This window comes from Gopherus evgoodei, chromosome 2 (genome assembly GCF_007399415.2).
Source record: "Gopherus evgoodei ecotype Sinaloan lineage chromosome 2, rGopEvg1_v1.p, whole genome shotgun sequence".
NCBI classification, from domain to species: domain Eukaryota; kingdom Metazoa; phylum Chordata; order Testudines; family Testudinidae; genus Gopherus; species Gopherus evgoodei.
Genome location: NC_044323.1, coordinates 275,079,542 through 275,107,444, shown reverse-complemented (window position 1 = coordinate 275,107,444; position 27,903 = coordinate 275,079,542). Strand labels below are relative to the sequence as shown.

The 27,903-nt window shown below is 42.8% G+C and overlaps 2 protein-coding genes and 1 long non-coding RNA gene across 6 annotated transcripts in view; 1 reads left to right on the top strand and 2 right to left on the bottom strand.

Annotated features, from left to right (window-relative positions):
• The window catches only part of TBC1D31 (TBC1 domain family member 31), a 42,373-nt gene extending 38,811 nt beyond the window's left edge, over window positions 1-3,562 (bottom strand). For 2 of the 4 annotated variants that reach the window (XM_030553773.1, XM_030553774.1), the window contains exon 1: window positions 2,456-2,991. Coding sequence is in view for 2 of the 4 variants with exons in the window: in XM_030553772.1 (XP_030409632.1) it covers window positions 3,324-3,400 (77 nt within the window). In the remaining 2 variants the exon portion in view is untranslated. Of the gene's footprint in view, window positions 1-2,455; window positions 2,992-3,323 lie in introns of those variants that run through there. The other 2 variants (XM_030553772.1, XM_030553771.1) reach the window with 2 other exon arrangements.
• Window positions 3,563-8,342: 4,780 nt separating this feature from the next.
• DERL1 (derlin 1) lies at window positions 8,343-27,146 on the top strand. Its single transcript, XM_030553770.1, has 8 exons — window positions 8,343-8,719; window positions 10,006-10,117; window positions 14,536-14,600; window positions 16,254-16,280; window positions 17,464-17,559; window positions 21,051-21,103; window positions 22,604-22,714; window positions 24,702-27,146. The coding sequence occupies exons 1-8, from the start codon at window positions 8,567-8,569 to the stop codon at window positions 24,838-24,840; spliced, it is 756 nt and encodes a 251-aa protein (XP_030409630.1). The 5' UTR covers window positions 8,343-8,566; the 3' UTR covers window positions 24,841-27,146.
• On the bottom strand, window positions 10,134-21,883 carry LOC115647081. Its single transcript, XR_003999205.1, has 3 exons — window positions 21,873-21,883; window positions 18,003-18,007; window positions 10,134-10,536 (listed from the first exon to the last, which is right to left on the bottom strand). It is a non-coding gene; the product is annotated as an uncharacterized LOC115647081 (long non-coding RNA).
• Window positions 27,147-27,903: the final 757 nt, after the last annotated feature.

Sequence of the window (27,903 nt, the reverse complement as noted above, 5' to 3'; positions counted from 1 at the left end):
CTGTCATGTCACACTAATAACTTAAGATGTTATGAGACCAAACTGGCTCTCTACCACTTCTGTCTTTCACAGGTATCTATCCTTTGGGTTTGTACATTAGCAGGGGATGGGAGCAGTAGCAGCAGCCAAGGAGATACTGGTAGTCTAAAAAGCAGCAGCTAGCACCAAAAGATTGGGGTAAGAGGGTGAAGAGGGGTCTGACCCTCCCTTCAAGAATCAGGGACAATTGCCTGGAGGGAAATCCCTTTTGAGGGGCCCTCTGATCGACCACCAAGTGGGAAGGGGAGACAGAGTCTGTGTGATTATACCCCATAGGGCATCTCTCAAAGAGGGATTCACCCACTACAGTTTGCAGTGGAATCAATAGAATGGGAAAGGAGAGGCCCAGGCTCCTCTCTTCTCCAGATAAGAAGGCCTTCAAGAGGGCAAAAGAGATGGGCCAGGTGACAGGAGGAGGCGAGGGCTGGCTTTACTGTAACCTGCCTGCTAAATTTACCTTTTCTCTATTATTTTTAGAAAAGAAGTGAGGGTCAATAAGAATGAGTCCAGATGGACTTTAAGCTTATTTATTTTAGGTTTCTCATTAGAATAACTGGTAATATTTTAATCATGGGAGAATATCAGGAATACCATTAAAAAAGTACAATGGGAAAATTACCCCAACATCAAAAAATAACAGCCAACTTTTCACAGGACTGGTTCTGTTAGTCTGTGATATTTACAGAAGATTCATTCTTTAACTCACCTCCCCACCCAAACTCTTCTCTGAAAATAAAGAAACCCAGCTACATTCTAAGTGGAATAAAAAGCAAATCGATAATAAACTCTATTTATGGAGTCACAATCAGAACCTCTATGCCTAACCATTATACAAAAAGTTTCTCAACTTTTGAATACAATATACATGCTAGTTATTCCAGTTCATCTTTTGCACTTGTTCTCTATCATCACATGCCTATATTTCTAATAACTTTCTTGGTAACTTTCTAAGCAATTTTGTCTAATGCAGTTTTTAAAAATTAGATGCATATTTTTGCTATTCACACTGATGATGCCTCAAAATAATTTGCACATTAATTTACTGCAATACTATTAGAACTGTTTATTTTTCTTCAGGAAGTTTGTCATTTTTAAACACCAAGCCTGTATCATCCTGTTGAAGGCAAATCCCTGTTTGACAGATGTCCTGTGGGGATATAAACACACAGGCCCTGTCTCTCCTTGGTGACAGATCAGAGGGCCCCTAGGAGGGGATTTCTCTCCAGGCCACAGCCTTAAACAGCCCCGATCTTGAGGATTCAGGGTCTTTTCTTACTAAGCCTGTCAATGGGTCTATACTTCTTTTTTTCCTAATCAGTCCCATTTCACAGGGTCTTGTGCTTTTCTTCATAATCTCAAATCCACAGTCTGCAAGATCATAGTATGTCTTATATTGTTCAAATTCCTGACTGCTCAGGGCATGGTCTGGTGTGCATGAGGGATAAACAAATAGTATCCTAATGAAGTACTTGATTTTGAGAAATCTCTAATTGTGGAGGACATGTATTATTCATACAGTACTGTGCATGTGCATGACACTTCTCTGCTGAAAGAGATTACAGACTAGGCTAGATCTTGGAAATGGCTCTGCAAAGATGCAGACTATGGGGTAGATCTTGGAAATGGCTCTGCACAGATGCAGTGCTGCCCACCTAGAAGTTTTTGCAAGACCTCATCCTAAATCTACATACAGCACAATAAGAGATAACATTGGACAACGGGATAGGAGACAGCAGGAGAGGAGTAGGAAGGAGCAAGGGCAAGGGCTGCAGTAACAAGACCACAGAGAAGAGACCATAATTAGGCAGATATGTTGGATATTGTTATTATTTGTATGAGATATTGCTTTGGTTTGTAACAAACATCCTTGTAGGTTGAGGTTTTGAAAATATGTTTGGAAATTATAAGCGAATGCTACTGTCCCTCTGATGTCTCCCTGCTGATGTCCAGCTACCAGCTTAAGCTGAACATGACTGAAACAGAGCTCCTAACTTTCCTCCCCCAAACTCTCCCTACTTTCTCCTTTCTTGATCCCTATGGACAAAACCATCATCCTGTCTGTCACTCAGGACCGTAACCTGTGTGTCATCTTCAACTGAGAACTTCTTTCTGCATAACATCTCTAAAATATGGCCTTTCCTATCCATTGATACAGTTAAAACTCTGGTCCAGGCTCTCATCTCGCATCTTGATTACCGTAACATCCTTCTCTCTAGCCCTAACTAATGCAATCTTGTCCCACTCACATCCACTCAGAATGCTACTGCTAAGATTATTTTCCTAGCCCATCACTTTGACCACTTCACCCCTCTCTTTGAGCCCTTCCACGGGCTCCTTCTTCTCTACATAAGAGGCTTGTTTTCAATCCCCTCCCTTGCTAACATCTCTCAAGCACTATCAAGCTGTTGAGGCTCACCTCCAATCAGCCCAAAGCGCCAGCCTCCACTGCGTATGTCAAATTTTCAGACAAGCACCTTTGTACTTTCTCCCATGCTGCCCCACAAGGCAGGAGGTGGTGTTCTTGTAAACAATCTGCAAGTCTAGTTCATTATCTACCTTCAAATCCCGCTTTATAACTCTTCTTGGCCATGAGGCCTACAAAATACTTAGCAACAATTAGGACAAGGGGTGTGCTCAGACCAAGGCCTATCGTGCTGACCCATACTGCCTCATTGTTTCTCCCTACGCTCCCATCTGTCGGTATCTGTCTGATATCCTTGGTCTTGCGCGTAGACTAGAAACTCCTTGGGGCCGAGCCTGGCTTTACTCTGTTTGTACAGCACCTAACACAACCGGGTCCGTAAGCAAGGCCACTGAGTGCCAGCATAAGATCAGTGATAAAAGTATTACAGCCCTCTGGCCTGGGGAGAAATCTTTTGCTAGAACCACAGAATATCAGGGTTGGAAGGGACCCTCTGGAGGTCACTGAGTCCAACCCCCTGCTCAAAGCAGGACCAGTCCCCAAACAGATTTCCACCCCAGTTCCCTAAACGGCCCCCTGAAGGACTGAACTCACAACCCTGGGTTTAGCAGGCCAATGCTCAAACCACTGAGCTATCGTCCCCCCCCTTGATGTTTGCATCTTCCACGAGGGGCTACTCCTGGGCCAGCCCACAGCTCCGAGACCTGCGCAGGGGTTTCCCCACCAGCCCCAGCCCCCTGGCTGCGCCCTTACAGCCAGCAGCAGGCACAGGCCTTCGTCCTGGGCAGCTTCTCACCATCTGCCCCCGGGGCTCCTCTTCCCACCTGCCCCTTCCCTCCCTCCGCCTCCTGCCCCCGGTTACCCCTGCTGCGCGGCCGGGGCGGGCTTGCGGTGCCAGAGCTTGCCGCGCTCCCTGTTGCCCAGGTCGGAGCTCTGCATCCTCACGCAGCGAGGGGCGGGAGGCGCTTCCCTCCTCCACAGCTACCCCGAGGCGGCTCCACACCAACCGCCACTTCTCCCGCCGGCCGCGGCGCGGGGAGAGGGACTGGAGCCTAGGGGGTGTCCGAACCATGGTACAGTCCGTTGGGCCTCATGAATGCAGCACACTGGTGGGAGATTCTCCCTAACCCCCACCCCTGGGATAATGGAACAGGCCATGCATCCCGGAAGCACGGGCGCCTGCCGGGAACTGTAGTTCTCTTTGTGGGCTGTGGGTGTTTGATAGACAGAAAGGCCAGCGGCTCCGGCCTGAGCTGAGTGGGCGGGGCAAGAGGGAAGGTAGGAGAGGGGCGTGAGCAGGTCAGGAGGCTGAGGAAGGTAGCCAAGGGAGTAGCTTTCCCCAGGGGAGACTCCTGCCTTGGTCTTCTTTACTCTCCATAAACAATAACTGTTTGAATACAGGCCTCCAAGCATGCTGAATAATAAAGCAGTAGTGGCCTGCAGAGCCTGGATCTCATCTTCCACCACTTGCCTATTATCTCCCTCATTTTTTAATTAAGTTGGACTTAAGGGATTGGGTAAAGCCGATGATATTTGGGCCTGGGTGCTTTCTTTTTAAAAAAGCTTGCTTCATTGTGATTTAGGGAGTTCTCCACTGGTTCTTTGTAATCACCGAGAAAGACAATGTGTTGGCTGGCAGCAACATACTATTTCTGAACTGTGGCTTGTCAGATGTAATCCCCCTATTATAATATGGAAATAAAACTAAGGGAGATTAAAATAAATGATAAGTAAACCCCTAAAATAGATGTTTTTTTGCCAGACTGGGGCCTTGGGATATACATGCAACATGGTGGATATTAGTCACAGTGTGGCTAATTTAACTATATCATGTTACAAAAGGAAATGGAAAAAGTTCTTCCTAATCAATTTCACACATCTTTAATGTGCCCATCACAGTAATATCCAGGCATCAAAATATTATTCCTTTACATTTTCCGTTTAGATCTATTGATCTCCTTGTTCTTTAGAAACATCCACAGAATCCCTCTGAGTATGTATTATTAATATTTCCACCTTACAGATGAAGAAAAAGGCACATTTTCAACAGCCCACATTTTCAAGAGTGACCATTGGTTTTGGATACCCATGCTTAGACTCCTAGGGCATAACTTTTAGAGGTGCTGCACACAGAACTTCAATTGAAGTGAATGGAATTACAATATACCAGGTTAAAGCAGGTAAACATACACATACAAAGGAGTTACAGTCTGAGGTTTCAAAAAGTAGTAGAAGCTGCTGTAACATGCAAGCTCTGTATGTCCCTTGGGCTATCCTAGCCAAACAGCCACGATCTCTTGCTTATGCTTAGAAGGTGTGCCATCTCCCTGAAGTCCAAGCAGCATAGGGACAACAGTTCCTTCTTGACAAGGATTTTTATTCCCTCCCCAGAGCTCAAACTGATGGGGCAAGTGTTTGTGCAGGTCTCCACCTCCTCGTGGGTGTGTGATGGGGAGCAATCAACCAAGTCTTTTGTCCACAGATGATCCACAGTGGTTTGTCTGATGTCTCACGGCCTTCTCTTGTTGGAAAGGAGATGACTCCTTGTCATGTTATTGACTTGAACTGGGACTGTATAGAACATGGTTGCAACCAAGGTCCCTGATGTGGTCGCACCAAAACTTGTGTAAAGGGGGTCAAATGAGATGTCTAAGAAAAGGTTGTGGTTGGCTGGTTATGATTATGCTTTCTGTATGTGTGTATTATTTTGGTAGTTGAAGTTATGAATATTGGCTCTGTACTGTTTGTATTTCAAACTTATGCTCTCCTTCTGGGTGACATCTTAAACAAGTTGGTGTCAGCTCGGCCTAGCCTGCATGATGGCCCATTAAGGACCATCAGATATACAACTGACTCGTTGTGAGAAGGCAGACATGCCTTGTGACTCAGCAAGGTATGCATGGACCTGCCTATGGACAGAACTCTGAGATTTTTCCATGCCATGCGATGGAATACTTATCTTTGGAACAAAGAAAGAAAAACCACCTGGCAAGAGAATATAAAAAGTTGCTGCAGCTCCTCCATCTGGTCTTCAATCCTGCTCCATACCTTTGGATGGACTTTGCTACAAATGGAAGCTCTACACAAAGGACTGATGATCCATTCCAGCAGGGGATGTACTCCAGAGACTTGATTTGAACCTGCGGTTTATTCTATCACTGCTACAAGCCTGAACAAAGAACTTTGCCATTACTGTTTGTAATTGATTCCATTTAACCAATTCTGGCTCTCATCTATATTTTTTTCCTTTTATGAATAAACCTTTAGATTTTAGATTATAAAGGACTGGCAACAGCGTGATTTGTGGGTAAGATCTGATTTGTATATTGACCTGGGTCTGGGGCTTGGTCCTTTGGGATCAAGAGAACCTTTTTTCTTTTACTGGGGTATTGGTTTTCATAACCATTTGTCCCCATACCGATTGGCACTGGTGGTGATACTGGGAAACTGGAGTATATAAAAGAATTGCTTGTGTGACTTGTGGTTAGCCAGTGGGGTAAAACCAAAGTTCTCCCTGTCTGGCTGGTTTGGTTTGCCTTAGAGGTGGGAAAAAAACAGCCTTGGGCTGTAACTGCCCTGCTTTGAGTAATTTGTCCTGCATTGGCACTCTCAGTTGAGTCCTGCCAGAACCAGCATCATTACACTCCTGCACAGTTTACCTCTCAATTTTCGTTTTCCTCTACTGAGCATAAAAGTTGGAAATCAGTTCAGAGTAGTGAGGGTATACCATATGTGCGCAGTGATTAGATGGGAAAAAAGTCAGGATGGCTGGGACAGAGCTTAAAAAGAGAACTGTCCTGGCCAAACAGGGATGTATAGTCAGCTTATCTCCAGACAAGTGGGTCCCGAGGGAGTCTGGCCAAGACGGGGGCAGACTCTGGCCTGGCTAATTGCACCACTCCCAAGAGGACGGAGTGATTCCCTGCCCTGTCACTGGATCGACCCCAGCCGCGCTGCTGGCTCAGCCTGGCAAACACCGTCACCTTCCAGCAGGGCCGGTGAGTGTGACCAGAGGGCAGGGTGTGAGGAAGTGCGTGTCTGGAGGTGTGTCAGGGGGTTACTGGCCATTGGGGAGTCTTTTGGGGGTCAGTGAAAGAGGTCTGTTTAGTTGTGGAGGTGGGCTGTGGGGAAGTGCACTGGGCAGTAGTGATGCGGGTTTGTGGGAGGGTGCTGGACAGGGGTGGTGGTATGCAGGCCGCTCAGCATTTGTTGTGAAGGGTCTGTGGGGGAGGTTGCTGGGCAAACCAGTTCCAGGGGACACTGGACATAGGAAGTTGGAGGCTGTGTGGCACGTCATGGGCCCACCCCCGAGGGGAAAAGGCCCGCTGGCAGCACAGGGCTGGGTGGGCCAGTGTGCATCTGGCAACTGCTGGTTTATGTACAGTGCCCTTGCACTGGGCTGGATGGAGAGGGGCCTGGAGTGAGTGAAGGACCCGCCGCTGAAGTGCCACCGAAGACCCGAAGTGCCACTGGGTGAGTACAAATGCGGCAGTGGTTGGCGCCTTTGCCCCAGGCCCCCTGAATCCTCTGGGCGGCACTGATGGCGGATTTAGAGTTAGTGGGGCCCTGTGCTCAGCTTCATTTTTGGGGCCCCTCCTTGGGACTCAGCCAAGAAAAAGAACATTCTCTCTTATCTCCTTCCTCCACCCCGTTTTTCATTCTTTTTTTCTTTATTCTCCTCCTATAAATAATAGAAAGTACATGAAAATAAAGTGAGGTACCTTGATTGTTTTTGTAGTGGAACTTATTTTTCCACAGACCACTTGAAAATTGTTGAGGGTCTTGGCGGACCACTTAATGATTTTTCCAAATATTGTTTGTACCATTATCTAACTATTGTAAAGTGCTTTGGATTAGAGCGCTTTATTTTTTTTTTTTTAAACGCTGAGATGCAGAGTCTGGCCAGGACTTAGGGTGCAGGAGGGGGCTCAGGGCTGGGGATGAAGGGTCTGGGAGGAAGTTAGGATGCAGGAGCAGGCTGGAGGTTGGGGTGCAGTGTCTGGCCAGGAGTTAGGGTGAGAGAGCGGGCTCAGGGTTGGGGTAGAAGGTTGGGGTGTGGAGTGCTTACCTGGGGCAGCTCCTGTTTTGTGCGAGGGGTGCAAGTGGTAATGTGGGGGGTTCAGGAGTCAGGGCACGGGGGGGCTGGGTATCTGTGTGGGGGTGCAGGAGTCAGGGCTGGGGGCCTGGATTTGGCATATGGGGGTGCTCCCAGCCCCCCATTCTGCCTCACCCCCCTGCCCCAAGAGCGGGCTGGGCCAGGACCCATGTGGAGCTTGGGCCCAGTGCTATTGTAAACCCGGTACTGTCTTGTTCCCACTATTGTCAATGACAAAAAAAATCTATGTTGCACCCCATAAATGGATTATCTCTCCTATCTATGCAGCCGGTGCATCCAACAAAATGGGTGTTCACCCACAAAAGCTCATGCCCCAATACGTGTTAGTCTATAGGGTGTCACAGGAGTCTTTGCTGCGCTCTCTGATCTAGTCCATATTTAGGGTGACCAGACAGCAAGTGTGAAAAATCGGTATGGGGGCGGGGTGTAACAGGAATCTATATAAGAAAAAGACCCCAAAATTGGGGCTGTCCCTATAAAATCTGGACATCTGGTCCGCCATCCATATTCTTCCAGGTCTGCTTCTAGTGTGATGCAAACAAGAAAGCATTTGAATCACTGGGGATAGCGGAACTAGGCTTGCTGAGCCATACATCAGCAATGACCTACTCTATGCACTGCAGGGGGAGGGAAGGACGAATGACTGGGCTGGATGTCACGTGATCCTGCTAGAAGGCAAATAAGTAGCGCACATTGGGGGGAGTTGTCCCCTTAAGAGGCGGGACTTCCGGCGCTTTCGATGCAGTGACAGCTGCGACGCTGAGGGGTGGGAACGGGAACCGGAAGTAGCCGTTGGCCGAATTCGCACGAGCCACGTCTGGCTACGAGTCGATTCGGCGGCGCCTGCACCACACGCCCTGCTGCCCGGCGGCTGCGGCAGCTCCAGCGGGAGGCGGAGGCCGGCCCAGGCGCGATCTGGATTCCCCGACCTCGTGGTAGCTCGGTGGCCGGTGTGTAGCGAGGTTCCGGCGGCGGCTGAGCTCGGAGAGATGTCGGATCTGGGGGACTGGTTCCGGAGTATCCCTCTGATCACCCGCTACTGGTTCGCCAGCTCCATCGCGGTGCCGCTGATCGGCAAGCTAGGCCTCATCAGCCCCGTCTATCTCTTCCTATGGCCCGATGCCTTCATCAACCGCTTCCAGGTAGGGCGTGGACTCCAAGTCCCAGCATGCAGCGCGCCGCCGGCGCTATAAGGTAGCTCGGTATGGGGCTGCGCTCCGCTTGCTGGGAATTGTAGGCGGGTCACGGTGGGGAGCGCTTTGCATGTTGGGAGGCGCAGTGCCTGCTGGGATGTGTAGTCTTTTCGGGCTTGAAGGGCCCTTGTGGGCTAGGCGCGGCAGATACGGGTTTGAATCGCAGCCCTGCTCCCTAAGTCTCCATTCTCTGATAACAGGGCACTAGGTCCAGGTGCCCTGTCCTGGTGTCCAGGACATCTGCTTGGGGGATCTCATCTTTATGAGGGTGTGGAACACCAAGCAGTGAGCACTGGCACTTGAATTGGCCCCAGTGGTGGCCTGCACCTCCACTTCTAGATGAGGGGGCCCTGGTCAAGGAGGCACTTGTTGGGGTCAGTGTTCTGGCTGCTTAGGTCCCACATTGGATGATCTCTTGTATTAGGAAGCAATTGCTTCAGTGCTCATTGTGTACGTATACATGATAGGAATTGTCCTCTCCCTTCCCCTGAAAAACCGGGGAAGGAGGAGAAAGAGCCTTGAAGGATGTGGATCCTATATCATCATGCTCATGGTGGGTCTAACAGAGAAGGGCTGAACACAATTCCCTCTGCAGCTTGTCCTTGTTCCAAGTATCAGCCCCAAAGTGGTTACTGTGAAGTAAGAGTGCTGTATCTCTAATGCTAATAGTCCCTGCTGATTTACAGAATCTGGGATCTGAACACATCATTCTGAAATGTTGCAGACTGAAGTGTCTCACATCAACTCAGAAGTGGCAAGATTATTTCTGTGCTGACTACTGTTTGCCGCCTGGTTAAAGACTGTTTATGATGGCGCTACGCAGGGACTTTCATAAAGCTAAAAATAGTGTGCAATATTAGCTGAATGAAATTACACTCAGAAGGTTATTGTATGAGTTTCTTGCTCAGTGTTGCCTTCCATTGGCCTAAGTAGAAAGGATTCTGGCTGGATGCCTTTAAAATTGTGTTGAACAGTTGTGAGGACTTGTCTTGTTCTCTGGATCCCTTTTGGAAGCCAACTGTGCTGTATCTGAAAACTACTTATAAAACTTTAGTAGCTTAATTGATCATAAGAGGTAAGACATAAGATACAAGGGCTTTTGAAGTGATATCACTGAATAAAAAATTTGGTACACAGGACTCTTAAATTTGCTCGTTAATCTAAAAATAGAACATTATGATTATTCGTTAATCTTTAATTTATATAACTGCACTCACTTTTTTTGGTCTGGACAGATCTGGAGGCCATTAACTGCAACATTCTACTTCCCAGTGGGCCCAGGAACTGGATTTCTCTATTTGGTGAACTTATATTTTTTGTATCAGTATTCATCACGACTAGAAACAGGTATGTTAATAATTGCAGTATGTGTATGCTGTAGGATTTAACACGAGTTAGCAAAGAGATTGAACATCTTTACAGATATACAATTCCATTCAGAATAGCTTGTGGGAATGATCAGTGACTCTGACTCAGGGAAAGCTCTGAAAGAGAAAGATAGCCATGTGCATGACTTTATGTTCACTTAAACAATAGAAAATTGAATTTTTGAAAAAATCAATTCAATACACTTCCCTCTGTTTTCTAGATGTGACTTTTGGGCTTCTAGTCACTTAAGACCCAATCCTGCAGCCATTCTGTGGGACCACTCATATGAGTAAGGATTAGGACTTTTAATTGTTGAATATGGGGCAGTAGGAGGGGACTGTGCCACTCTTTTGCATGGTTACAGGGTCACTTAACATAAAGGAACCAGAAGACATAGTCTGTGTTGGGCAAGTCACTTAACCTCTTTGTCTGTTTCAGTTTGCCCATTTGTAAAGAGTGGTGTGTTGTGAGTCTTAGTGCTTATAAAATAATTGGAAATGATCAGATTTTAGAGCATCTATCAGAGCAAAGCAGTAGCATTGGTATGCAGAAGGTGTGTATAGTAAACATCTTCTTTGACAAGTGGTTGTATGCAAGCATCTTAAAGAGTAAAAAAATAAAATGCTTGGCTTCGTACCAGGCTGAACTGAATAAATCAAAGAAAGACATGCTTATGTATTTGTTTAAAAAACAAAAACAAAACCAAAAGCAAAATATTTAAAATATCTGTGATAACATTGTAGAAAATACATATATTGCGGTTCTTGGTTGTATGTGCTCATGTAGCTCATCCATGAACAATAAGGTCTTGTTGGGAAATCTAGATATTTTATATTGCACTTATAGTACTGAATGTCAAATGAAATTTTACATTTTTAGTAATAAGCTACATTCCACTTGTAGGAAGACAGGTTAGTACTACCATGATAAGATGCAATATGAATAAGTTCCATTTGTGGAACAGTGATTTTTGTAGAAGTACAAAAAAATTGACTGGTTCAGTACCCTTCCACCAACTCCTCTACCCCCTTTTAAAAAACTTGTTTGGGTGCTATTGGAACTTTCAGTGAAACATTTTCAGGTTGTTTATAATGTAAACCCGTGCTGCTATCACTCAGTGAGCACAACTCTCATTATCAGTGGGATTCAGGGAAGTAAATGGCCCTTGGGGCTAGTTTATGAATTTATAGATTCCAAGACCAGAAGGGACCACTGTGATTATCTAGTCTGACCTGCTGTGTAACACAGGCCATAGAACTTCCCCAAAATATTTTCTAGAGCATCTCTCTTAGAAAAACAGCCGACCTTGATTTCAAAATTATCAGTGATGGAGAATTCAGCAAAACACTTGGTAAATTGTTCCAGTGGTTAATTACTCTCACTGTTAAAAAAACGCCTTATTTCCTGTCCAACTCTGGCTACTTTCAACTTCCAGTCATTGGACTGTTACACTTTCCTTTGCTTGACTGAATAGCCTATTATTAAATATTTGTTCCTCATGTAGGTACTTGTAGACTAAGCAAGTCACCCTTAGCCATCTCTTTGTTAAGAATTTATAGCCTGCATCTGTAGGGCTGTGCATGGCTTTGGGCATTCACTCATGTTAAAGATGAATTTCAAAGTTCATGCTAAATTATTTTTTAAAAAAAACTGTGCAAAACTCTAGAAGAGGCAGGAAAGTACATTGTTATCCCTGTGTTACTGGTTAACAACAATTACCTCCCTAAATTCCTCTGGAAACCAAGATTCTGATGTCAGAGTGACTTTCATCACCACTACCAAGAATGAAAAAGGAACTAAAATAGGGGGCTATAATGAGATGGTTCTTTCAGACCTTAGTGGTACATATGTCACTTTGTCTGGTACAGAAATTGGGAAATCTGGAACTAATTTTTCTCAAGCATTTAAAGCAACAATGTATAAATGAGGTGGTGTGGTTTTTTTTTGGGTGTCTTATTCTTAAAAGTAAAAAAGGTTCATTCTGGGTTTTTTTTTGTTTTTGTTTCCAGTCTGTTCATTTTGTCATGATCAGTTTCCCTGGCATCGTCAGTCACTATCCCCTTTATTTGAATGGATCTCTCCTACAACAACAGTAGGGAGAAAAATGTATATAATAAAATAAAAATATGATATGATATAAGAAAAAAGGCTCAGAGAAAGGGCGTGAAACTTTTAACTAACTTTTAAAAGATGATTAGTTTTAAAGTCGATGGTGTCCCATTTTAAGTAGGTTAAACTGCCTCAGATGTTAATAGCTACTCTAACAACCACTGTATACTTTTCTTATTTTGGAAACTTAACATAGTTGTAAGAAATTTCTAGGTACTATTGGAATGCAAACGTTTATAAACAGAACTCTATATTTTGTACTTCACTTTTCATAGGCCATGCATGTATACTGAAATTTAACAAATCAAATGTTCTATTTTTTTGTTTTGTTTTTTAGAATCATTGTGGTGTTCTGGGTGTGTGACTCAATGAGATCCTCACCTATGTTTTGATCCTATCCTGGGATCTGATAACGTAGATCGACATGTATGTGAAGTTTCAAAAAAGTCAGTGGGACTTTTACAAATGCCAGGGTCCATGGTAGCATATCCCAGTGCAGGTTTGGCGCCTAAAAAAGGCCCATCTTTACAAGTAAAAAAACTAGCCAGCCAGTTTTGCTTTTTGACTGCCAGATCTGCAAACTCAGCCTGGGATCTAAAGGTCAGGATGGTTTCTCTTTTGCTCATCATCACTAATAACAAAGGGTCTGCTAGTCAAATTATGCTGTGTGACACGTGCGGAGCCTCACTCTCCTCAAAAGCTTTGGACATGTTAGAAACTGGAACTTGATCAACAACTCAAATTCACAAAAAGAAATAGACTCCAGCTCACTCTCATTCACCTATGTTAGCTTTGCAGGGCTAACAGCAGTCTTAAAAATACCAAACATCTCACCTTCTCACTTTAGTGACTAAAATGATTAAATAGACACAGGGAGGAGATTGCTGAAGAAGTAGTTACCAGTTTTTATAATCTGAGTAGAACCATAACTTAATGTTTGTACATAGGCTGCTGTTCATGTGCACTTCCTAATTAACCTCTCCCTACCAGTAATTGATTTGTTATGAAAAACTGGGCAAACACCTGTTAAGATTTGTAGAGTCAAAATTCCACTTAGTGGTTAAGTACAAATCACACTGAAGAGTATTGGCTTTTTTAGAAATTGTCTAGATGTGCACATCATTTATGCAATATACTGAGGCCTGGGCTACGCTAGCAGGGGGGTTCAGACTTAGATATAACAACTTCAGCGATGCTGTTTGCGTAGCTGAAGTCAAAGTGTCTTAGTTTGACTTACCTGGCTGTCCTCACGGCGGTGAGTCGTCGACGGGGGAGCCGCAGCAGTCTCTGCTTACTCGTCCTTCCGAGGTGGAGTACACGCATCGATTCGGGGATTGATTTATCGCATCTAGATGACATGCGATAAATCGATCCCCGATGCATTGAACACTACCTGCTGATCTGGTGGGTAGTATAGACCTATCCTGAGTGTCTTAAGTCTTTCAGTGTGTAGATTTGCTTGAGTTTATATCATAGGACACTTTTATGTTTATTTAAGGTTTTTTTTGTTGTTGTTTGGCTTAATTTACTTAAAAACAACACACAAGCCCTATGGTTTAGATAACTGCCAGGGTCTAATTTTTAAGCTTCTTGAAAGCAAGAAAGCCAAAGGAAGGTAGGGCAGAAAACTTGCATGTTCACTTGCCATATTTTGTCCTTTTGATACATACTTTGTGCTGTCATATCCATCTATGCCCCAACATTTAATCCTATCTCTGTTTGTGTCCCTTCCTACCAACATTCCCAGAAAGAAGCTTGTATGTTAGGGAATGGAGCAGGGAAACTCATTTGCAGTGACAAATAACTGGCTTTTTTACAGTCTGTGGTGTCAAAAAACCAAACAAACCCTGACACAATTCTGTAACTGATGCAGTCTCCCCTCATCCACTGTTCCTGTTCTTTGAAGCATAAAGGCAAGATAGCACCATCCAACTGTACCAGCTCAGTTAGCTTTCAATTTAGGGAAGGAGGAGGAAGGTTTTACTTTTTTAGAAAGGCAGCATGTAAACTTACAATTTGTGTTCAAACAAGTCAAAAAGGAATAATGATGGATTTTTAAAAGTAATTTGGAGTATTTGGGGATTTGCTCACAAAATCAGCTTCTTTTAAATGATCACTTGTTGAAAATGCCACGTTCTCAAATGTTGCAATTCTGGTACACTCAAACACAAGAGGATTGCATTTGGCACCATGTGTTTCCCCTGATCAAAAACTGAGGTAGTTCTTCGGGATATAGTGTGATCTGAAATCTTGACAACTGTTTTGCTAACTGCTTTATTTGTTTATAGGTGCTTTTGATGGAAGGCCAGCGGATTATATGTTCATGCTTCTGTTTAACTGGATTTGCATCGTTGTATCCTTCTGTTCATCAAGTTCTTGGCACATTTTGCTTCTTGTGTTTATGCCTAATATAAGCCAGTTTCATAAATGAGTTTTTATTAGCTAAAAGCACTTAAATATAATAGTTTTATGAGGACATTAAAAGATGGCTCCTACCCTTCAGGGCAAGCCAATGGGGTTATTTTGGAGGGAAAACACTATAATTGTGCTAGGTCAAAGTTCGGTTTGTCTGACAGCTTTGGAGACTGTGTTTTTGTTTACACACGAGAACATGAGAGCAGTACAGGCTTTCCCAGTGTTCACTGATAGTGTGCCTCTCTGCTGCTTTAGAAGTTGCACTGGTATATTTTAATTGCCTCCCTGGCACCACTACTTCACTCTACCCCATGTTGTTTTCTTAAAATTGAATTAATCTCCTTTCCTGATGGTCTCTTTTCCTGCAATTCTTTATCCCTGTATGGTCACATATGACAACAGTGTACCCAGAGAAGGAACAGAAGATGTGACTTTATCACAAACTCTGGTTACGGTCAGGAGACTTACTATGTAGAAATGCCACCTTCTTAATCAATGGACGTGCTCCCTGTTTTTCTTACATCTGCTGACTTCAGTGTATAGAGAGAATCTTTACTGCTGTTAGCCCCGCAGAGCCAACAGAGCAACTGGGAAGATGAGCTGGATTCTACTACACTACCAACAAAACTGTTAGCTGAATTCTGACTGTAGAACAGGGGTGGGCAAACTTTTTGGCCCGAGGGCAACACTGGAGTTGCAAAACTGTATGGAGGGCCAGGTAGGGAAAGCTGTGCCTCCCCAAACAGCCTGGCCCCCGCCTCCTATCCGACCCCTCCCACTTCCCACCCCCTTACTGCTCCCCTCAGAACCTCCAACTCATCCAACCCCCCCCTGCTCATGTCCCCTAACACCCCATCTCGGGACCTACTGCCCCTGGGACTCCACCCTCTATCCAACCCCCTCTGCCCCCAGTCCCTTGACTGCTCTGATCTCTATCCACACCCCTGCCCCTTGACAGGGCCCCTGGGACACCATGCCTATCCAACCCCCCCGACCCTTATCCACACCTCTGCCCCCTGACAGCCCCCCTCCCCGGGACTCCCACCCTCATCCCATGACTGCCCCCCAGAACCTCCACCCCATCCAATCGCCCCCTGCTCCCTGTCCCCGATGGCCCTCTGGGACTCCTCTGCCCCAGCAGAGCAGTATGTCTGGCTGCCGCGCTGCCCAGCCAGAGCTAGACACACTGCATTTTTTCTTGATAACTTTAAACAAACTGAAGGACAAGTGTATGACGAAGTTCTGGTCCTTTTAAACATGCTTTTTGAAAAGGACAGTTAGCTCCAGCCGGCTTAATCTCAGCACAAAGCAAAGAATTGAATGGGCATGAAAAGTGAGCGTGGTCTCTCAGGTCTAGGTGGGGTCACCTCATGTCATAATTGAGTCCTATTGGCAGGGCAACGTGGGAAAACTTGGAATGAATCTGGTCTGTGGATGCTTAGAGGAGTTCATTTGCCAGGGCTGTCGATCTGTCACTTTTCAGGAGCACTAAGTTTACTTTTAAAAGTAAAATTAAAAGCTAAATCAGTTTAAAAATCACCTTGGTCTATCACTTACTTTTATTGTATTTTCCTTAATAGTCCAATGAAAGATAACCGGCTTGGTGATGGACATGCAGGTAAGCATGATACAATTTTCCAAGGAAGCTTGATAATATTACATTTATTTCTAGGCAGAGTATTTTTGTTCTTAATGTCACTAAAGTGTATCTAGCTATCATACATTACACATCAGTATTTTGGAAAATTACTGACTTCTCTTGCTGGGATTATCTTAGAAGAGCAATAAACTCTGTTAATCTTTTTGCTGTAAACTAGAGATAATTAACTTGTGGCACAGACATGGGTGCATTGTGGAACTCAGCTGCACAACTAAGGAATGAAGGGGTGACATTCTGGCTCTATTGAAGTGAATGGGAGTTTTGCCATTGACCTCAAAAGAGCCAGGATTTCATCCATGGACTTTATTTTCCCTGCTGATTGGATTAACATTATGGCCATTCACTTTTTTTACCCTTTGAGCTAAAAAACAGTCCTTGGGTTAGAGTTCACTAGTGAGACTCCTCAGAAGGAATCTCATTTTAGGTGAATTCACATTACAAATGCTCTGATCATCTGAAAAGCAAAATTTAAGGGTGTATGAAATGGTGCATGTTTCTATGACAAAGACCACCCAGGGTTCGTTTCAGAAATGTAAAGTGGGAGAATATTACAGAAATGATTAAAATAGTTCTTAATAAGAGAGTCTTGGATCAGGTCACTTGGCTTAAAGTGACTTTTTGGGTGGTGGGGACTTCTTAACTTTGGAGTCACAGATATGTTGTTTCTGAGGTACATCTGTCTTTAGTCTTGTGTGTTTCTGCTGGTCTCTCTTCTCTTCCTCTCTGTCTACTTCTCATATATATATTCTGTACCTCTCCTTCCCCACTTCCTTGCTGATAATCTCTGAGAAAAATCACCGTACTATCCCCAGAGATAAATCATGATTTGTGCATCTAAAGTCTGAAATAAATCCTGAAACAAATGTACATCAGATTTTTAAAGTCTTCTAAGAAATGGGAAGTCTGTAATATTTCTGGCAGGCGCATAAGTTGAAGTAGATTACCAATGGGGTTACAGCCCCAGCAAGCTAGTGAGACCAGTTTTCCACTGTAAAACAGAATGACTCATTGGTTCACTTGCTCACCACTACCCTTGTGAACTTGTTAGGTTCTAAGCATTTCTAAAGCTAGCCCTCTGTTTGTGTTCCTCAGAGGTTTGAGGTGGATGGAATAATTTTTCCTTTGTTTCTTTGTATTGCAGTTGCTGATGATTCCCCTGATCATGTCAGTGCTTTATGTATGGGCCCAGCTGAACAGAGACATGATTGTATCATTTTGGTTTGGGACAAGATTTAAGGTACAGCAAACGGATTGTTGGCACCATTCTCTTTGGGGATTCCCCCCAAAGCCTAAAAGAGTTTCATGCTACCATTGGCAGGGGCTAGGTGAAGTTCCTTCTGGAGTCAGTCACTTCTGGGTCAGCCACAAGCTGTCAACAAACAGTAGATCCTCTCTCCAGAGAGAGGTTTTGCTGCCTTCCCAGAGCTCCTGACCCTCTTCTGGGGGGAGAGTTCAGTCCCCACTGTGTCTCATATGGTGTTAGCTGTTGCAGTAAGAAAGGGATAAACAGTGAGGTGGCAAAGTTTGCAGATGATACTAAACTGCTCAAGATAGGTTAAGACCAAAGGAGACTGTGAAGAACTTCAAAAAGATCTCACAAAACTAAGTGATTGGGCAACAAAATGGCAAATGAAATTTAATGTGGATAAATGTAAAGTAATGCACATTGGAAAAAATAACCCCAACTATACATACAATATGATGGGGGCTAATTTAGCTATAACGAGTCAGGAAAAAGATCTTGGAGTCATCGTGGATAGTTCTCTGAAGATGTCCATGCAGTGTGCAGAGGCAGTCAAAAAAGCAAACAGGATGTTAGGAATCATTAAAAAGGGGATAGAGAATAAGACTGAGAATATATTATTGCCCTTATATAGATCAATGGTATGCCCACATCTCAAATACTGCGTTCAGATGTGGTCTCCTCATCTCAAAAAAGATATATTGGCGCTAGAAAAGGTTCATAAAAGGGCAACTAAAATGATTAGGGGTTTGGAGAGGGTCCCATATGAAGAAAGATTAAAGAGGCTAGGACTCTTCAGCTTGGAAAAGAGGAGACTAAGGGGGGGTATGATAGAGGTATATAAAATCATGAGTGATGTAGAGAAAGTAAATAAGGAAAAGTTATTTACTTATTCCCATAATACAAGAACTAGGGGTCACCAAATGAAATTAATGGGCAGAAGATTTAAAACAAATAAAAGGAAGTTCTTGTGGAACTCCTTGCCTGAGGAGGTTGTGAAGGCTAGGACTATAACAGCGTTTAAAAGAGAACTGGATAAATTCATGGTGGTTAAGTCCATAAATGGCTTAGCTAGAATGGATAAGGAATGGTATCCGTAGCCTCTGTTTGTCAGAGGATGGAGCTGGATGGCAGGAGAGAGATCACTTGATCATTGCCTGTTAGGTTCACCCCCTCTGGGGCGCCTGGCATTGGCCACTGTTGGTAAACAGGATACTGGGCTAGATGGATCTTTGGTCTGACCCGGTACGGCCGTTCTTATGTTCTAATATAAAACTACTGTAGGTGCCCCCAAAATAGAAATCAACTTGTCTGAAAAACTGACACCAAAATAAAAATACTTTCTGGCCAGCAATAGCTTGAATTAAAGCCACGTTTCTGCAATCAGCAATATCCTTCATCAGTCAGAGTTTTCACTACTGCTCAGTAAAATGTTCATGTTTTGAATAATTTCCTCTTCTACAACCCAGATTCTTTTTGTTTGAGCCTGCAGTGAAGTTCCATCTGAGCTTTTTTTCTTTTTTTCTGATGGTTTTCTGTTACTCTGGGAACGACTGGGATACCACAGGTTTTGTATTATTAGGACTTCCCTTCAGACTTAAACCTGCAGTGGAGGACTGAGTATGAAGGAGATATTTGTTTAAACACTGATAGCTTTTATTAGGGCTGTCGATTTAATCAGAGTGAACTCACCTGATAATGTGATTTAATTTTTTTGAGTTAAATTGTAGTTTTAATCTCACTGTTAAACAATAGAATACCAATTGAAATGTATTAAATATTTTGGATGTTTTTCTATATTTTCAAAAAATTTATTTCTATTACAACACAGAGTACAAAGTGTACGGTGCTCATTTTATATTTTTTATTACAAATATTTGCACTGTAAAAATGATAAACCGAAGAAACAGTATTTTCAGTTCACCTCAGACAGGTACCGTAGTGCAATCTCTTTATCGTGAAAGTGCAACTTACAAATGTAGATTTTTGTTATGGTTACATAACTGCACTCAGAAACAAAACAATACAAAACTTTAGTGCCTACAAGTGCATTCAGGCCTACTTCTCATTTAGCCAGTCGCTAAGACAAACAAGTTTGTTTACATTTACAGGAGATAATGCTGCCCTTTTCTTCTCTACAACGTCACCAGAAAGTGAGAACAAGCGTTCACATGGGACTTTCATAGCCGGCATTGAAAGATATCTACGTGCCAGATACGCTTAACATTCGTATGCCCCTTCATGCTTCAGTCCCTTCATTCCAGAAGATGTGCTTCCATGCTGATGATGCTCGTTTAAAAAAAAAAAAGTGTTTGAACACCTTCGAGGTGAATTGTGTGTCCCCTGTTCTGTTTTACCCACATTCTGTCATATTTCATGTTATAGCAGTCTCGGATGATGACTCAGCATATCTTCATTTTAAGAACACTTTCGCTACAGATTTGACAAAACTCAAAGAAAGTACCAATGTGATATTTCTAAAGATAGCTACAGCGCTTGACCCAAGGTTTAAGAATCTGAAGTCCCATTCAGAATCTGAGAGGAATGAGGTGTGGAGCATGCTTACAGAAGTCTTAAAAGAGCAACACTCCAATGCGGAAACTACAGAACCGAACCACCAAAAAAGAGAAACAACCTTCTGCTGGTGGCATCTGACTCAGAGAATGAAAATGAAGATGTGTTGGTTTGCTCTGCTTTGGATTGCTATTGAGCAGAACCCATCATCAGTATAGATGCATGTCCTCTGGAATGGTGGTTGAAGCATGAAGGGACATATGAATCTTTAGCGCATCTGGCATGTAAATATCTTGCAATACCAGCTACAACAGTGCCATGGGAACAACTGTTCTCACTTTCAGATAACATTGTGAACAAGAAGCGGGCAGCATTATCTCCTGCAAATGTAAACAAACTTGTTAGTCTGAGCGACTGGCTGAACAAGAAATAGGACTCAGTGGACTTGTAAGCTCTAAAGTTTTATATTGTTTTGTTTTTTGTATGCAGTTATTTTTTTGTACATAATTCTACATTTATAAGTTCAACTTTCATAATAAAGATTGCACTATAGTACTTAGATGAATTGAAAAATACTATTTTTTTTACAGCGCAAATATTTGTAATAAAAAATAAAGTGAGCATTGTACACTTTATATTTTGTGTTATAATTGAAATCAATATATCTGAAAATGTGGAAAACAGCCAAAGTATTTAAATAAACGATATTCTATTATTTTTTAACAGTACGATTAATTGCACAATTAATTTTTTTAATCACTTGACAGCCCTAGTTTTTATATAAATGTAAAACATTATAAAATGCTTAGACTTAAGTTAACAAGCAACACATTTTAAATTACCAGAATTTGTTTAGTAACTATGTTTAAAAGATGCAGTGATTACACTGATGGAAGATGCAAAGGAATTTGTGCAGCCTTGTACTCTCCTTCGGTGTTCATGACTTCTCTGTTTTGTTTGGTTTTTGCTAGGCTTGTTATCTACCGTGGGTTATTCTGGGATTCAACTACATCATTGGAGGATCGTAAGTATTCATTTCTGCTTGTTTACATGAGCTATACATGTTTTCTTTGATCACTTAGAGTTGTATATCATGCCTACTAAGAGGATGTTTGGAAGCAATAACATCAAAAGAAGGGGACTTCAAGCCAACTGATACAAAAATACAATAATCATATTGCTAGTGTAATAGGAGGACTTTAAACTAAACCAGAAAATAAATGTGACACCAAAATCTTGTTGAAAACATGGGAAAATAGGAATGCGGTCTCTTGTTAACCTAATCCTTCAATGTACAGATATTCTTGAAAAGGAAAACTTCAGCCATCAGGATTTGCAGCCATTGCTCTTCCTAAAAGCCCAGGCTTAAGTAATGCCTCTGATGGAGTAGTTACGTCCTACTCCCTTCCTCCTGCTAACTCTTCTCCTGCTGCATTTTCCTCTAAGCCTGTCCTGCCCTCCCAGTGCATTTAATGATATGGGGAAAAATAGAGAAACAGCAGCAACCCCTCTCTCTCTATCCCCTGACCCCGACCTACCATGACACTTTCCTACCATCCCTTTGAGTATGCTGCAGTCTGCTTCTATTTTGTTGTTCTTTTGTCTGTTTAGACCAGTGTTTCTCAAACTTTTGTACTGGTGACCCCTTTCACACAGCAAGCCTCTGAGTGAAACCCCTTATAAATTAAAAACACTTTTGAATATATTTAACACCCGCATAAATGCTGGAGGCAAAGCGGGGTTTGGGGTGGAAGCTGACCACTCGCGACCCCCCCATATAATAACCTCGTGACCTCCTGAGGGATCCCAACCCCCAGTTTGAGAGTCCCTGGTTTAGACTGTAAACTCTTTGGGGCAGGGATTATCTGTGTTCTTGCAGTCTCTTGTACAATGGTGCCCTAATCTTTTGGTGGCCCTGTGATACAAATAGTAATGTTATGTGGTCTACTAATTAGAGAAGTGGATAAGGAGTCAGGATTTTCTGTGGTAAGATTTTGGTTCTACCTCTCTTGTTTGACTCATCCGTCACTTCAGGAAACTGCTGCTTGCTAGATACTTGCTGTTTCTACATATGGAAGAAAATACTCCAAGTCCAATGGGACTCAATACTCCAAGGCCAGCTGCTGAATTGGGGCCTAAAACAAGTTTCATACAGCAGAGTGCAGGCTGTCCAGTGGAAATAGCAATCATTTTTCAGGAGCTGTGGACCACTGTTCTAGCCATCGATAGCTATAAAGTCTGTTTGCCAGTGTGTGTGTGTGAATGGGATTGTGTGGTTCACGGCTGGCTGGCGAAGGCCTGGAAGGAGGGTTTTGGAATGGCTTGCTGAAGTGTTGATGCTGATAGTGCAGTTGACCAAAGAGGTAGCCTGCAATAAGCTGGAAAATGGGTTATTGGGGTGGGGAGTAAGGGGAAGATGAGGCTTTAATGCCTCTGATAACTTTAGTGGGTACACAAAAAGTAACTGAAAGGTTTTATGAAATCAACAAGTTCTGAAATTGAAATCTATCTCCTTGCCTTACAGCATCATCAATGAGCTGATAGGAAATCTGGTTGGACACCTATACTTCTTCTTAATGTTTAAATATCCAATGGACTTGGGCGGAAGGAATTTCCTAACCACACCTCAGTTTCTGTAAGTTTTTTTTGTTTTTTAAAGAAGTAATTTCTTTGGCATAATCTTCTAGGGATACTGCAGTTAATAAGTAAAAGGACTCTCATATCCCCTTTTAAATACATTTTCTGGGATTGGGGGCATAAGATTGCTTCCCTAGGCTAATCAGCCAATGACTTGGACAACTGCCACCATACCTTCTCACATAGATTAGTCTGATCTGATATGTTAATTTCTATCTCTGATCATGGATGGCATCAGATGCATCAGAGGAAGGTGCAAGAAACCTGGTAGTACGTAATTGTGGACTAAAAAGCCCATATGGGAAATATCTTCCTAACACGGTCAGTCGGTGATTGGCTTATGTTCTTTCCTAGGCCAAGGAAATGTGGTGAGTGTAGTGATGGCAATAAAGAGGCATCCCTGGAAGTAGTACAAAGGCAGTATTGATCTATCTTGATTATAGAGTTGTCTTTATTTTACTTTCTAATTGAGTTTTTCTCTGTCCTGTTAATGACATTTTATCCATTTTCCTTCACCATTCTTCTAGGTAAAAGGGAAGTAAACCTACAGTAGCTACATTACAGAGCCCAGTTCTAGATCACATTTGGTATTGTTGGGTATAAACTGCAAATTCGTATTACTGGTCTGCATTTCGTATGTCAGGCATATGAGTAAAATAACTGTTGAATCCCAGAACTACAATCTGTTAATGGATCTAACTTTGAAAATGCTAGTCAGATAAAAGTTCAGAATCACAGCTCCAGAATCCCTTGTCTTAATGCCTAAGTCTCTGGGCGGTGCATGCTTTTCTCCTGCCATGCTCTTGCTGATGACTTTACCTTGACCCCTCTTTAAAACCTGAGTTGTCAATTATTAAATGAGGTACAGGATTGAATTACATTCACATAACACTGTACAGCTTCCAACAGCGTGGTGGAAGGCTCAGCCTTAAACTTCAACTGTCTCTGCTGTTTCAGACCCTCCTGCTAAGTCTAATTTTTCCATAAAGATTAGAAGACAAAATGTTGCTTGAAATGTCTTTCCAAGTAATAACTGTCCTGAAACTACCATCAGTGTTATTGATTTCTATATAATTCCCTGTCTTTTGGTTCCAGTTATATGCATTTAATTTTTCTCAATATATGAAGAACCATAAGAACAGTCGTACTGGGTCAGACCAGTAGGAACAGTACAGTATTCTGACATGAACCAAAGCACAGCAGACTACTTCCAAAGAGGCACCAATTCTGTTTTTGTATTGTGTACACTGTAGAAATGTTCTGCAAATAGGACATGGTGATAATAAGAGACTTCTGGCATCAAAGTTCTTTAACTTCATGATGTTCTGTTTGCAAAAATAGTATTGTAGAATTAGGACTTGTCAGTTTTCTGTGGCTCAGATTTCAATGGCCAGATTCAGCCATTTACGCCAGAGCTGAATTTGACTCTAGACCTGTAGGACATTTGAATTTATTCAAGAGTTCTATGCCAGAAAGGAAGAACGGTCTAGTGGTTAGGGTGCCAGCTTGAGATTTGGGAGACCTGGGTTTGATTCCCTGATCTGCCTTAGGCAAATCACTTATTCTCTGCCTTAATTCCCCACCTATAAAACAGGAATCCCTACCTCACAAGGATGTTGAGGAAAAATCCCCTGAAAGATTGGGAGGTGCTCAGATACTCTGGTGAAGGGGGCCATATAGGTATCTAAGAGAATTTTCTGTACACCTCTTGTCTCAGTCACGATATAAGGCCATATAAGCTTGTGAGGTTTTTTTTTAGGTGTACTGTATAAATACCTATTTCATAGGGTGTTGAGACTTAGTATTTGTAAAGCAAATTATGTGCTGGTTCCCTGTATAAATATAAAGCCATATTTTTATAATTTTTAGCAACTAAAATGAGCTTTGACTCAAGCCTATGATGCTTTAATGAACAACTGTACTATATTCAGCTCTTGGTCGTTTTCTCCCCTCTTCTGCTCCCCCCACCCCTCTGTGTGTTCCAGATACCGCTGGCTGCCAAACAGGAGAGGAGGGGTATCAGGATTTGGTGTTCCACCCGCTAGTGTGCGAAGGGCTGCAGAAGATCAACAGGGTGGTGGAAGACACAACTGGGGCCAAGGTTTTCGGTTAGGTGACCAGTGAAAAATTGCTGCTTTTGGCAAACAGTTGCTGCACATAGGAATAATCCTTCCTGGTGCAGAACGTGCTTAAGAACTGAGTTCTCTCTAGTGCTTTTGGAGTTGACTCATAAAGAATTTTTCTGGCGCAAGACAAAATTAAGAACTCTTGGGGGGGAAAAATGTAGATTTTACCCCAGGTTAGAAAGTAGTGCTCAGTTCAATACTGCCATTAAAAAAGCCACCTTAGTATTGTCCATCTGTCACAGTGTATCCATTCCACCTCTCTCCTCTCTGATGGAAGATGCTGATGGGTTTTGTCTGTGTTCCTCTTCCTCTGATACGTGGAGTTAAGAATCCAGTCTTTGGCCAAAGGATGGCTCAAAGTAATGTCTTCATCTGTACATCTAAAAGACTGATTCATCAATATTTGTGCTTGGATTCTAGTCTTCAATAACTTTACTCTTTAGGTGGCAGTAACTGCTGTGCATTGGTAAAGCAAGACTAAAAGTTTTAGAAGCTTCCTTTCATATATCAAACTGTATTTCAGGAAAGCAGTTTTATTTTCTCTTGCCATGCAACATTGATGAAGAGATGCTACCCTAAGCACTACAGCAAGAGAGAGCTTTCTTTTCAATTTCTTATGGCCATTGCCAATATTCATGGATATATAAATCTCTCAGAACCCTCGGTGTAGTGTACACAGTTTGGTGTGTTTAAACCAAGGTTACGGCTCTCGCTTACTATCCTGAAATCTGAAAAAGATTGGCTTCCGGGTTCATATTTTAGTTGCAAAATGAAATAGAACAAATCTTAATTTACAAGTAGAAAATGTCACATATTTTGGGTGTTCGTGTGAAGGGTACTGACTGCAGAGTTATGTTTGTATTAATAAGATGAGACTACTGCATTCTCTTTGAAAGCTTTAAGAAATTAAATAATCAGAACTGAAAATAAACTTAGTCCAGGTTACAAGATGCAATAGAATTGATTGCTTTTCTGAGGCCTTTCTCATTCTCAAACAAGAAGCTATATAAAGCTGTTAATCAGTTCCTTTTTGCAATTACTCAATTTTTCTCTTATTGTGGGATGGGAGTAGGGGGATGACTGAGACACATCTACAGTCTTCTCCTAATATAATCATGAGGCAGTGGGTTCTAGTGAGTTGAGTACACGGCTAGGAGCCGGGAAGTTCTAATCCTGGCTCTTTCCACTGATTCACCATGTGGCCTTGAACAAGTTACTTAGCCTCCTCATCTCCATTTTCCCCATCTGTAAAATGGGACTGGTACTTATCACACAGGCTCAGTTAATTTTATATAGTGCTGTGAAAATGGGAAGTGCCATGAAAGTGCTAAATATTATTATTACTGCTGTTTTTCTTCTGGCGGTAAACTTGTGGGTTTCTAAATACTGCCACTCACCCTGGGCCTGGGAGCAAATAAGCAAATTGGATTTGATCCTTTTATCTGTGACTGGCTTCAGAAGGATGCATTTTCTTTTAACACACCATAGTTGTGGTGGTCTTCTGGCTTATGGATGAATGCAGGGAACTAGTGATCATGTTATGTGTTCATGGCTGTGCAGGTATATAGAGGTTCAGAACTCACTTCTAGTTTCAGTAATCAAGTTTTAAAGATGCTCTTGCCTTGTCTTATTTATATTTTAATGATGGTAAATGGAAAGACTCCACTGGTGTAAATGCTACTGTACCTATTACCATTAGTAATGCTGACTTGGGACAGTCCAGGAGCCATCATGCATACAGTAGTCATGTTGCAGCTGGTCTCCAATTAGTCATGTGTATGTCACTGTCTCATTTTAGAAGCAGAATCTAAGTGTTAAGCACAGTGACAGTTTAAGTGATTGTCACATAGGTTATGATTTACATGTATTCTGGTTAAAATTCATCTCTGTGCTGAGGGATAGCACAAGGGTTTAAGTGTTGGGGTGGTCCCTCTGCACAGAGGTGAATTTCACTTTCGAGTGCACCCTGCATGAACAATGCCTTCTATGGCTCTACAAGTCAAATGTGTTTGCAAGGAAAAGAGAAGCTTTTGACATGAGTTTCTTGATTTAAACACTTTCCAAAGACCAAGATGACTGGTCTTGCCAATTTGGAACCCTGAACTAATCTTAAATTCACTTTGAATACTCTGCATTTCCCATTTTGATGACCTACAGCTGTACCTGTGTGTACTTGAATCTACACTGACAATGGCAGATTCTCTTGTTGTAAGGAGGCACTCATTCTTTTGTACAGAGAATTTCCCTTTTTGTAACTAATTTTTTTTGTTGGCAAAGTTTAAAATTAAAGTTTTAATCTCTGAAGTTGTCTGTTTTTGCTAAATCACTCTTAAACTTTCCACAAGATTTTGATTGATTTCTCAAGAGCCTCTAACTACCACCCTGTTTCATGCCATCTCTCCTCCTTAATCAAAATCCTCATGAGAATGATCCACTTTCTGGATCTCGTCCTCGTCACTGAAACTACTCTTACCAAAGTCACCAGCAGCCTAGTGTCCTCCTCTTTGTCTTCATTCTGCCTGTCTAGAGTTTTCTATAGTACCTGTCCCCACTGTCTTTGACAGTCTGCTGCATCCCTCTCTCCTCCTTGTGCTTGTCATTTTGTGGTTCTCTTTTTACCCTTCTCAGTCCTTCCTCCTCCTGAAATTTCCCCAGGAACATACCCTGGAAGCCCCTCTTATCACTCAAGCCTTCTCCTTGGGTGACTTTAGTGAAGCCTGTAGATTTAGCTCTGACCCTTCTATTGATAACTCCCAAGCCTACTTCATGTCCTTGCATCATCTCTCCAGGTAAGTGTCTTGTCTCTTCTGTATCCTCTGTTGGGTGTCCAAATTCATTGTTTAAAACTGTGCCCCAACTGCTACCCTCTCGCCGATGAGTGACTAGTCTGTCAGACTCCTCTTGTTCCTTATTTATTGAGTTAGAACCAAGGCCTCAGTTGAGATTACAGCCATGTTGTGCAAGGTACTGTGCAAACACATGGTGCGCTCGATGGGCCAGAGACAGTCTCCTACAATAAAAGAGGCAAGCGGGGAAACAGACGCACAGGTCAGGGGAAGAG

What these genes read in the sequence shown, in the direction of transcription:
- DERL1 (XM_030553770.1), top strand. Translation starts at nt 8,567, where the DNA reads ATGTCGGATCTGGGGGACTGGTTCCGGAGTATCCCTCTGATCACCCGC. An exon ending in CCTTCATCAACCGCTTCCAG is followed by an intron (nt 8,720 to 10,005) that starts GTAGGGCGTGGA and finishes TGGTCTGGACAG; the next exon opens with ATCTGGAGGCCATTAACTGC. An exon ending in GCTTGGTGATGGACATGCAG is followed by an intron (nt 16,281 to 17,463) that starts GTAAGCATGATA and finishes TTTGTATTGCAG; the next exon opens with TTGCTGATGATTCCCCTGAT.